Source organism: Ailuropoda melanoleuca, unplaced genomic scaffold (genome assembly GCF_002007445.2).
Source record: "Ailuropoda melanoleuca isolate Jingjing unplaced genomic scaffold, ASM200744v2 unplaced-scaffold6642, whole genome shotgun sequence".
Classification (NCBI taxonomy): domain Eukaryota; kingdom Metazoa; phylum Chordata; class Mammalia; order Carnivora; family Ursidae; genus Ailuropoda; species Ailuropoda melanoleuca.
The window spans coordinates 661-12,533 of NW_023240970.1; the positions used below are offsets into that span (position 1 = coordinate 661).

The following is an 11,873-nucleotide window of genomic DNA, read 5'->3' on the forward strand; positions in this document are numbered from 1 at the left end:
GGGAACCAGTGTCAGCTGACACCCCAGAACTGAGAAGGAGCAGAACCAGAGATCTTCAGGGACCTGAGACCCTCAATCCCTTTAGAAAGGGGAGGACTTGGGCAGCAAACTGTTAGACTCTTCAGACCTTAACCCTCTATGTCGGACCACTTAAAAAGCCAACTGCCCCCAATGGCTCTGCCCCATTGATCTCCAAACAGAACCGAGATCCTTCCCTGCTTGAACATAAGTGAGTGCCCAGAGCTGACCGGACATGACCGCAGCCTTATCTCAACTGTCCACCCACACACTGACTTCAAGTTTGTTCGTTAACTTACTACATCCTTACATCCTCTGTTATCTGTGTGGTTCTGTGGTTTGTCTCGTGTCCTGCTCTGTGTGCTGTGTAAGAAGCCAAGTTGAATCACATGGTGAAATGTCATCGAGTTTGGAATCCTGAACCTGCTTATAATTCTGCTTTAACTTTGCTCTATGATTGACTAACGCTGACATTGTGGAAAGACACAACTAATGTGACCCCTTCATAGCAGGCTCGTGACACAACCGCCCTTTAGTCCGTCAGCCTGTGATTCCCTGTGCTCAGGAATTCTTGGCTTGAGCTGGGCTTTGAGGAGCACCAGAGTTTTTCTAAATCCCAATGAGTGTCTATAAATGCCAGTATTTCTCTATCTAATCCTGATGACTAGCTCCCGTTCAAGGAGAGAATCAGGAGACTACACGCCAGGATGCATTGCCTCTAATACACGTTTGAAGAGAAGTTCGGGTATAAACTGAACATTCTGACTAAAACAGAAAAGAACAATTTCCCTCCAACCCCTGTGAAAGGTGAAGTAAGACGGAGTCACTTACAGGGTATCTAGAAGGCTCAGTTGGTAGAGCAAGTGACTCCTGATCTTAGGGTCATGAGTTCAAGCCCCACATTGGGGGCAGAGTTTACTCCAAAACAAAAATAAATAAAGTCACTTATGTCCAGGGGGTTTAAAATAGAGCAGGGAGGCGATTGAGGAGGTGGCCCTTCCGCACACCATCACCGGGTGGAGTCAGGATTCTGAACTGGGCAAAACCATAAAGACTCTAACGACTGTGGAACCCCCGCAACTTGTTGCGGTAGCTACCGGCCTTTGCGCAGCGATCCCCGCAGCAACCAGTGATGTGCAGGCCAGATTAGTTTTCTGCCACCAACACAATCAAACTTCTCTGTAAACAATGCGTAAAAGCATTCCCCTTGGGACGCCTGGTGGCTCATGCAGTTAAGGGTCTGCCTTTGGGTCCTGGAATGGAGCCCCAAGTCGGGCTCCCTGCTCAGTGGTTTGTCTGCTTCCCCCCTACCCCTCCCCCAGTCAGACTGGCTCTCTCTCTTTCTAAAATAAATAAAATCTTAAAAAAAAAGAATGGAAGAAAAGCATTCCTCTTTTCTGTCCAGAAACCCCTATACTTTCCTCCCTAGTGGGACACTATCTGCCTTCTATAATCAATTTATACCAAATTACAAATCTTGATCTCAAATAAACACTTTGCTTTATACTGGCCCTTTATAATTTTTGGTGGACTCTTTCTAGGTTCTTTATTATCTCTGTTACAAAAAGAGATTGAGAAAAGAAAAACAAACCAAAGTTTAAGAGCATATATCTCCGGTATATTGGAGATATCCAGAAAAACTCTGTAAAATGGCCCAAAATGACTCACGCCCCCACTTTGAATACCATCTTCAGCTAAAGGAAAAAGAAAGATGTTGGAATGGGGGTGAGGAGGCCAATTATGGGAGGTAACCAGGAAAAGCCCAGCAAACATGGCAGAGTTGGTTAGGCATATTTAAGTCAGTGCCTTCCCCATTGATAACACTTTCTTTCTCTTTCTTTCTTTCTTTCTTTCTTTCTTTCTTTCTTTCATTCTTTCGTAAGAGTTTTTTGTGATTCGTAGACTCATCCTCCTCTTTCTGGGACTAAGATGGAGACACAATTCCAGTGGAAATTTCCTTTGTAAATGTAAATGTTCCCCTAAGGAGGCTAACTTCTGCTCTGGTTTAGAGATTCTCCTGTGTTTGTGGTTTCTTCAAAATCACCAGCTCAAAATCATCCTTCTGCCCAAGAGGTAACATTTGCAGTGGCAAACTGCTCGCCTTCCCTGCCTCTCCGATACTAAGGTGGCCCCGGGAGAAACTCAACCAAGGCGGCTTGGCTAGAAGCAGCTGTTGAAGAAATAAATGCGCTGATGGAAACACGTTCAGGATCTCACTCTATCCACTCCCTGCGCCTTTGACAACACACTCTCCCCTCTCCATGAAGATTCCACAGTCCACAGCTCCAGACGTGGGGTGTTGTGTTTTTTGTTTTTTCCACCAAAGTTCTCATCGAGCATAGCCTAGCCCTCTGGGCACTTGTCCCCGGAAGTTTTTCAGGAGGTGAATTAGGGGCTAGAGCTGACTGTCTCCTGGTAAGTTCACATTACCCTTCTCCAGGGTGACCCCTCCCAGGGCCTTAACTTTCCTCTGTACCAAGAAGTGAGTCTTTGATATAGGACACCTTTGCTCCAGGCTATTCTCAGAGTGAACTTAGTGTTCTGGATGAGAAGACACAGGAACAGGTTCACATAGGAGGGCTGTCCCCCACCCCCCAGGCTCCTAATCAGTTGGAGTGCTGGACCTCTCACTACTATTCCCTTCTTCACCGCCGCAGACCGCCGGGCTCTCTGCTCTTCAGATCCACATATGGATTTCCCCGACCAGTGACACCTGAGTGTTGGATCTGAACGGGGTGAGTTCGAGTTAGGGTTGGTGCTGAGGATGCTTGAGGGGAAAGGCCTAGAAACACTGGAAGGGGCCTCACTGAATTTCTACATGGCAGAGTTAAGATTGGAAAGTGATCCAATTTGTAAGAAGCAAAGACCTGAATTCAACAGAGGATTAATTCCAGTGATACAGTCTCTCCCCACAACCCCTCCACCCTACTCCCTCTTCCTCCCCCATCTTCGCAAGCATAATACACTGAAGCAGCTTGAATCCTGGTCTCTATCCTGGTTAGGACCTTTGGGTCAGGTATAGGGTGGCCCAGGTGTGAATGTGCCTATCTGTCTTCTGTGCCTGATAGAGCACTTGACACGATAGAGGACGAAAAAATTTCCTTCTATCCTTCCAGATTCTTCCACCTAGTTTAAGATTAAAGTTGACACAAGACAGATTTAATAGGAGGAAAAGGGCAAAGTTTTTTTTGTGCTCACAGAGGCCCAACAATGAAATTGAAGTCCCAAAGAAGTGACCGAGGCAGGCAGTTTTCATACATTTTAAACAATGAGACAATAGATTTGTGAGGAATTGACAGGACGGAGAAAACAAATGTTTGGGTGTTTTGATCAGTAAGGAAGTCGGAGCAGAATCCGGGCTGAAGTAGTGGATTAGAAATAAGCAAGAAAGTGTGTTTACACGGCTCTCCTGGCGTTCAAATCCCTGTCACTGTGGGCGCCTGGCCCCGTCACGTACTGGAACAGGCGACGCTTTTTTTTTTAATAATATTTTTTTATATTATGTTAGTCACCATACAGTACATCCCTAGTTTTTGATGTAAAGTTCGATGATTCATTACTTGCGTATAACACCCAGTGCACCATGCAATACGTGCCCTCCTTACTACCCATCACCAGCCTCTCCCATTCCCCCACCTCCTCCTCTCTGACACCCTCAGTTTGTTTCCCAGAGTCCACAGTCTCTTCTGGTTCATTCCCCCTTCTGTTTACCCCCTCTTTCTTCTTCCCTTTCTTCTCCTGTGTATCTTCTGATTTCTTATGTTCCATAAATGAGTGAAACCATATGATAATTGTCTTTCTCTCCTTGACTTATTCACTTAGCATTATCTCCTCCACTCCCGTCCATGTTGCAGCAAATGTTGGAACAGGTGACTCTTGATCTCAGGTTTATGAGTTCAAGTCCCACGTGGGGCATAGAGATTACTTAAAAAATAAAAAAAAATCCCTATCTCTGGTGATAAGAATGTCTTTTTATTTCTTAGTGCAGGGAGGACACCATTAATAAGAGAGACGCAATTTCTGCCTTTGGGGGACAGAAGAGGGTGTCCTTGCACTGGCTGTTTTCCAAGTAGCTTCAACTCAACATAATGAATATGCCACTGGGACACCTTCTGGGGCAGCCTGTCCTGGGTCCCTACAACATCCTCAGAAGTGCTCTCACTTACACCTCCCATTAGATGGTCACAGGTCCATGAGGCAGATATTCTTAGGCCCGTTTGTGAACACAGTGCTCAGAGAGCTGAGAACCAGGTTAGAGATGCCACAGGACCAGCTGCACTCCTTGTGGAATGAGGACAGAGAGCTGGTTTAAAGGGGAGACTTTTGCAAACAAATCTATGCCCCGATTATGACCACAGTAGCTGCTGTGAGGGTAGTTTCAATCTGGTGCTTGATGGATGAGAACAATATTTCAAAGCTGGAGTTCCTGTATGATTGCATTCTGCACAACAAATCAAGATGATTTATAATTATGAGAATGAGGTAAATGGCCGCTGAGATACTGTGGGTAGTCAGACATGACAACAGGTTTCACACAGGCTTTGGGGAAGTGTTCTAAGGAAATCAGGGCTAGATAAACACCATTTTGCAGGATCAATGGAACTGTAGCCTGGGGTTTGAGGGAACCAAAGCCTTCTTGCTTGGAAAATATCACCCAGATCTTCACCTAACACCCTCATTCCCTTAAGTGGGGCCAACCCTTTCCACTTCACAGCCACAAAGCTTGAACTGCCATTTNACCATTTTCTTTCAGAGCCGCGGCCGTCAGAGAATTGATCTGGATGGTTGAACAGAGTCAGCTAGAGGGTGGTGGGCTCCTCAGTGCGGGTAGAAGATTGGGCAGACAGCAGCTGTCTCCGCTTCTCAAAATAAGCTTCACCTATTTGGGGGCGTCTTGTGTTTGTCTCCCTCAGGCTCCAGCATGTTTTCAGTTCTTGTAAAGCTGACTTCCTAATGACAGTGACCCTCTTGGAGCCCGGGAACAAAATGGTCCAACTGGGCCAAGAGCCTACGTGGGCAGGAGAGGAATTTCAAGGTGCAGGGCANGTCTTGGAGGCAGTGCTGAGCTAACGCTTTCCTCTCTCTTCCCTGTGCCCCACAGCGGGCTCTGCTGACTGAGATGGCGTCCTCCCTGAAGGTCCTAGGCCCTCTCTTGGCCCTGCTGGTTCCCGTAGGCGGGCTGCTGGTCCCCCAGCCAGAGCCCTTCCTGGAGGGAATTCATGACACAGCACTACCTGAGCCCGAGCTGGAAATTCAGCGACTACAAATGCGATGCGCTCATGCGGGAAAGAGAAGCTCCCCAAGACGGGAGCCATCACATCTTCATCTATAGCTTTTGGCACAGAATCGAGCGTATTTGCCTCAGGAAGTGGAGAGACCATTCCAGAAATGTATACGTATGGGCCCAGCATCCCTTCAAAATACTGCAGTGCTACCAGGAGGGTAACGGGAAGAGCTACCGAGGGCAGAGCAGTTACAGCTACGTTGAGTTCCACTGCGGCGGGGACGGGCACGTCGACGGCATAGAGGACATCCAGGTGTTAGACATCAAGACATAGAAAGTCTTCCCACACCCCCAGGCTCGAGTAGGGTGTCCAGTGCTGCCCACGTGGGAGCCCCTGCCTACGTCAACAGCCCTTGCTACTCTCTCCTTTGCATTTATGTGCCAGTGTTTTCCACCTACGTAAGAGTCATGCCTCATCACACGCTTTCCTCCTGTCAAAACCACCTGCACGGTTTCTCGGCGCAGAATACCCGTGTGCCCTCATTTATCTGATTTGCTCTTGCAGATTTTTAAGATTAAGCTCTATGGCTTCTCTGTAGCTTCTCTGTTTTACTGAACCAGGGGTGTTCCTGATATGCATTCTCCTTGTACCGACCTGAGCAGAATGTTCCACGCTTCCCTAAATAAATGGTATCATTCCAATGTGTATGACATTCATGTATGTTATGTGTTGTGCGATTGGTGGAGGTGTTCCAGGGTGCGTGATGCAGCTAATGCTTGGATATGATGTGTGCAGAATGTAAGGTTTAAGGTGCGTGTCATTGGTCTCGTTCCTTCAACGTGTCTCCAAGGAAACGCACGCATTTTAGATAGGCGAAGGCAGTATGTTTCCCGAGGAATAATAAACTATGCAGAAGATAATGGCAGAAATGAGGTTATCTGATAATAATTATTTTCACTAGGCAGAGATACAGAGTGGGATATGGGACTTTAAAATGGAACCTTCAAGAATGGGTCTAAAGACTTATATTTTGTTGGGGGAAAGAGGAAGTAAATTGCAGAAGGAAAAGTTGAGGACACAAGTAAGTAACGTCCATGAGAATTCGGTTTGCTAAATGGGGAAGAGAGTTACAGAGAAAGGTAAACCTTCGCTTTTGCCTCGAGCAGGGCTGGGGAGCAGAAACGCGAAACATTAAAGTGTTCCTTAGCCTCCTGCACTGCGGAACGACTCCGGTCTTGAAACAGTTGGAGAGAAGTCCAAGGGCATAACATTTTCAGGTAGGTGGCTGCATTCCTAGTCCCAGATGTCTAGCCCCAATCAGTAGCCAAGCATGCAGGTTGGTCACCACGTCCCAAGAGCAGCTGCTCAGCTTTGCAATTTCTCAGTGCACCTGGGGCTGAGCGGACACTGGGGAGGTGGGACCTATAGTAAGTAACCAAACTCACAAGAGATTAGTGTTGAAACAGTAGTCCTGTGTCAATAATCAATTTACAGATGAGGAATACTGATTGTTTTTCTCAGTTCATAAAAGCTGCTTCAAAATGTATGGCGTGGGGCACCGGGAAGGCTCAGCCTAAGTGTTGACTCTGGATTTGGCTCAGGTCATGATCTCAGGGTCATGAGATCGAGGCCCACATCCAGCTCTGTCCTGAGCGTAGAGCTTGCTTCTCCCCCTGCCACCTGCCCCCTACTATCACATGCTGTCTATCTCTCTCTAAAACAATGAAAACAAAAACAAACAAACAAATAAAACCAAAATGTAACGGCATATCTTGTGGTAGCATAGTGTGGGTGCCTACACTTATATTCCAGAGTGGTCTATTCTGGTCTCCCACAGTAAGTTTTCACAAATACTTCATTCTAAAAGCTCTAAAAATTCCTTGTATTAAGGGTTAAAAGATGGTACTAATACAATAGGGAAGGAAAATGGATTTAAGCGCAATGAATAGAATAGCTTTGTGGTGTTGCTTGGGTTTTCCCACATCCACTCTCCCCCATTTGGGTAGCGAATATTCTTTTCCTTTCAGGAACTATCCCTCCCCCATTGGTGTGCGGTATTGGTGGGATTATCCATCAAGGTTTCAAATCCCCTCTACTGAGTTAATTGATGGTCATGGGATTCAAGCTAGGCCAACCAGACTCTTTCCTGTAGGAGACCAGAATGTACTACCCCAAAAGATGGCTCCTTGGCACAAACATGATTTTGGGGTGATTATTTTGATAAACAGAAGACAAGGGAGAAGCTCTGAAAGCAGCCTATAAATTACGTATTTACCAATAAGGGACATTTATCATCTTGGAGAACATCTCTATTCCTAAGGGTGTTTCCCTCTGTCTACTGACAAGGTAACGATGACTGTAAATCACAAGAAACTCTCACCAATGGAAAATGCACAGCCCTAACCCTGCATGACGAACCTTACCTTTGTTTACCCCGCCTTCCTGGATGGAGCCTGCCTTCCCCACACTCTTCTTCCTTCGTTTTAGCTGAGGATGGTCTGTTCGCCCAAGGTCTCGCCACCTCCTTGAGTGACTCTTCCTATTGTGAAGAACAAATCAAAAGAAATGCAGAGGGGCACCTGGGTGGCACAGCGGTTAAGCGTCTGCCTTCGGCTCAGGGTGTGATCCCGGCGTTATGGGATCGAGCCCCACATCAGGCTCCTCCGCTATGAGCCTGCTTCTTCCTCTCCCACTCCCCCTGCTTGTGTTCCCTCTCTCGCTGGCTGTGTCTGTCTCTGTCGAATAAATAAATAAAATCTTTTTAAAAATGCAGAAAGAAAATTAAATTTCCTTACTACTTGCAGCCCATTGACAAGCACTTGGGACAGGCAGAGTGACCTTCTTCTAAGAGCTCGGCTGCCTCAATATTAATACTTGCTACAGGAAACAGGAAACCTTAGCCTGACATTAGCCCAACCCCCAGGGCCCTGTCAGTCCCCTTTAAGATACAAAAATCCCTTTGGTCATTTCCTTTATCTCTACCCCATCCAGGTTATAGGTTAGCAATCATCCTCCAAGCCCGTGGCCCACTGATATTCTTCTGAAGGGTCTCATGACTCATGCTGTACTAGACAGTAGTAAATGAGTTCATCTTAGCAGCCGCTAGGCCTGCAAGGGTCCTAAAACCCTTGCTTCCAAATTCCTTAGAGACTTAGGCTATCCCTAACCCCACCCCAACTTCAAAGTGTAGAATTAGCCAATCCTCACAACCACACTGCAGCTCTTTCTGCCCACAGGTCCTGTCCCAGGACATTAATAAAATCACCATTTTTGCACCAAAGACGACTCAAGAATCCTTTCTTGACCGTTCGCTACTGGTCCCCAGCATCCCACATTTCGCACCAATCCCTGCATCGCTCCCATGTACATGTGAGATATCCATGCTAATAAACTTCTGTTGGTTTTGCTCTTGGTAATCTGTCTTATGCTGTAAAGGTCATAGCTGAGAAGGAAGGAGAGAGAAAAAGATTGCTCCTTCCTCTTTACTGTTCTTAGAGTCTGGATCTCTAGTAGTGATGCCAGTGATGTGGGAACGAAGGCAAAAGAAAAACTTAAATTTCCGTATATCCTCCAGATCATTGACCAGAGGTGAAACAGGTAGGGGGACATTCCTGTGGGATCTCAGCTGCCTCCGTGTTGACAATTTGTTAAGGACAAAAGGCAATCTTAGCTTAACATTACCCCAACCCCCCAGGATCCTGTAAATCTATTTTAATATACAAAAATCCTTTGAGGGGGTGCCTGAGTGGCTCAGAGGGTTAAGCAGCTGCCTTTGCCTAAAGTCATGATCCAGGGTCATGAAATTGAGTCCCACGTCAGGCTCCCTGCTCAGCAGGAAGTCTGCTTTTCCGTCTGCCCCTGCCCTCTGGCCCTGCTTTCTCTTCTCTCTCTCTCTCTCTCTCACAAAAATAAATAAATTAAGTCTTTAAAAAAATTCCTTTGGACTTCCTTTGTCTCTACTTCCCAAGGTATACATTGGCAATCATCCCCCAGGCATATGGCCCACCGATGTGCATCGGAAGGGTCTCGTGACTAGGGTTTGATTAGACTGTAATAAATGACCTTTTGCTAACACTAGCGAGTCCCCTCAAGGTCCTGGAAATCTTCCTTCCAAAGTTCCTTAGAGACTTACCCTCTCCCTAACCCCCTCTCAACTTGAATGTAGGTCATGGGCCACTCCTCATGACCCCAGTGCAGCTCTTTCTACCCACGAGTCCTCTCCCCTGCTTTCATAAAACCACCTTTTTGTACCAAACACGTGTGAAGAATTCTTTCCTGGCTGTCAGTTTCCAACGCTAACATCTTTCCCACGTCATCTACACTGGGAGAGTGATGCACCCCAACACCATGAAGAAAGACGGTCCTTCACTAGGGAGCCTCCCCCCTTACCCTAGGGAGCTCCTTATCTGGCTCTTCCTCCACCATGAAGAAAGACGGTCCTTCACTAGGGAGCCTCCCCCCTTACCCTAGGGAGCTCCTTATCTGGCTCTTCCTCTGTCTCCTTTATCATATCCGTAGGAAACTGGTCAACCTTCATAGCCAGGCAGTCAGAAGCGCAGGGGACAAGCTGGACTTGCAACTGGCAACTGGACTGGAGAAGTCTTGTGCGTTTGTGGTGTGTTTTCTCCCAAAGAACTGAAATCATGGAGCGTGAAACACTAAAGCCTGAGGTAAGGAAGCACTCAATGGGTATCAGGAAGTCATAATTTCCTCACAACTTCTTTGAGGAAGTTATCTCTTCTTCTTTGTGCCTATAAGTAGGCTTGCTCTTCCTGTGTCTGCAGGGGCACGGGCTTTAAACAGTGATTTGGAGAGCATGGGTCTCATCCACACCGGGCACAAGCGTGCATCTTCCAAGCACTAGGTTCCCTGTCCTCTTTCCTAGGGCTCGGAACCCTTCCCTGCTGCACGCACGTGGCGCTGGCCTACCTGGCAGAGGAACAGCAGACCAAAGCCTCTGAGCCTGGCACTCACCACTGCCTCTGTTCTCAGCGGGAGCCCCAGCACGGAGACCTGGTAAGAGCAGAAGCCTGGGGGCTGGGGAGGGTAGAGCCGTGAAGATGGCCAGAAGGTCCAGGTCAAATAGATGGGGGAGAAATATTGCAGGAGGGAGGAGGGAAGAGACAAGGTTCTGGACCAGTAAGTACAGGACAAAGAGAAGGATGGGATCTGCCAGTCAGAGGAACAGTCATCTTACCTCACATTCCTCCTCCCTGGGCTTCGGGTCCTTCAGAGAATTGTGAGACTCAAGTCAGAAAGAAGATGATTCAAAAAACCAGAAAAGGACCAATGAAATCTTAAAAGGCACACTAAGGGTCTAAATGGTTGTGGTAATAATTTTGCTCTTATGGCTTCTGCTACTGCCTTTTTCTCATTTTCTTTCCTCCTCCTGCACAGATGATGCTGGATCGTCTGGGACCCTTTCCTGTCCTCCTGTTGCTGCTGGGATCATGGGCGGCAGTGCTTCCCCCTGGTGCTTGGACTCAACCCCCCACCAGGGTTCAAAAATTTATAATTCAGCATTTAAGTGCAGGTCCTGTCCAATGCAACATTGCAATGCGTGCTGTTAATAATCTTAATCAGACCTGTAAGGATCAAAACACGTTTCTGCACGACAACTTCCCAAATGTGACTGTTACCTGTGGTTGGCCCAATAGGAATTGCAGGAATGGCCAGAATAACTGCCACCAGAGTACATATGCTGTTGGCAAGACTCACTGCAGTCTCACTGGAGGGAGATTCCCCAACTGCAGCTACAGGACTACTCCCCAGCACGGGTTGTACATTGTTGCTTGTGACCCGCGTCAGCGAGGCTACCCTCCCAATTGTCTGTTTCCTGTGCACTTAGACTAAGACTAAAGTTTCCATTATGTTCCTTCTCACTCAGTGCAGGTTCTCTCATGATCTCTTCTGCCTTTTCTTTTTCCTTTTGACTTCCATGGTTCCCATAGAAGAAAGAAGGAGGGGAGTGCGAGAATTACAGGGCCAAGCTGCAAGATCAGAGTTGGGGACAAAAACAAATAGGATTCTTTTCTGCTTTGGAGCTCTGTGTCTTTTAAAGAAGGCAAAGGGGAAAAGGGCAAAGAAAGACCCAGGCCCCCTATTGTTAATCTTGGAACTTCTGCCAAGCTTTGTTGCATTGCGTTCACAGCAATAAAACCACTTTCTGCTGCATCGTAATGACCTTGAGTGTGTGTGTTTCGGATCGCTTGCACGTCCTTGCCAGCCTGGGGCCATCTTGATTGCATTTGCCGACATTCTCAGGGGAACTATTTGGGCCCAGGTGACGTTTGAGGTTACTCCTCAATCCAAGGCTTCTGCCAATTCCCCTTCATGGTGTCCCTGGGACTTCGGAGCAAGAGTGTCCATCCCTTCAAACTCTGCTCATGGCTTTGACATATCTCCCTTGAAACCATGGTCTATGTTTATTTGGAGGTGGCACGGATAGCTCATAGAGTGTGCAAAGTACTCTCACACACATGTTCTAACCCTGACAACCGATGCCTTTCCTATTGGATTCCGTATTTCATCAGATTTTTTTAAATGATTTTATTTATTTATTTGACAGAGAGGGAAAGAGAACACAAGCAGGGGGAGCAGCAGGCAGAGGGAGAGAGAAGCAGGCTCCCC

The 11,873-nt window shown here is 47.1% G+C and overlaps 1 protein-coding gene and 1 long non-coding RNA gene across 2 annotated transcripts; both read left to right on the forward strand.

Moving 5' to 3' along the window:
* The first annotated feature begins 2,663 nt into the window (after positions 1-2,663).
* On the forward strand, positions 2,664-6,105 carry LOC105235132 (epididymal secretory protein E3-beta-like). The gene is given in 3 exon segments (XM_034652754.1): positions 2,664-2,753; positions 5,120-5,206; positions 5,208-6,105. Coding segments are annotated over 2 exon segments (438 nt in total). The 5' UTR covers positions 2,664-2,753; positions 5,120-5,137; the 3' UTR covers positions 5,577-6,105.
* A 3,670-nt stretch (positions 6,106-9,775) lies between these two features.
* LOC109488742 lies at positions 9,776-11,423 on the forward strand. The gene is made up of 3 exons (XR_004623075.1): positions 9,776-9,913; positions 10,129-10,259; positions 10,641-11,423. It is a non-coding gene; the product is annotated as an uncharacterized LOC109488742 (long non-coding RNA).
* Positions 11,424-11,873: the final 450 nt, after the last annotated feature.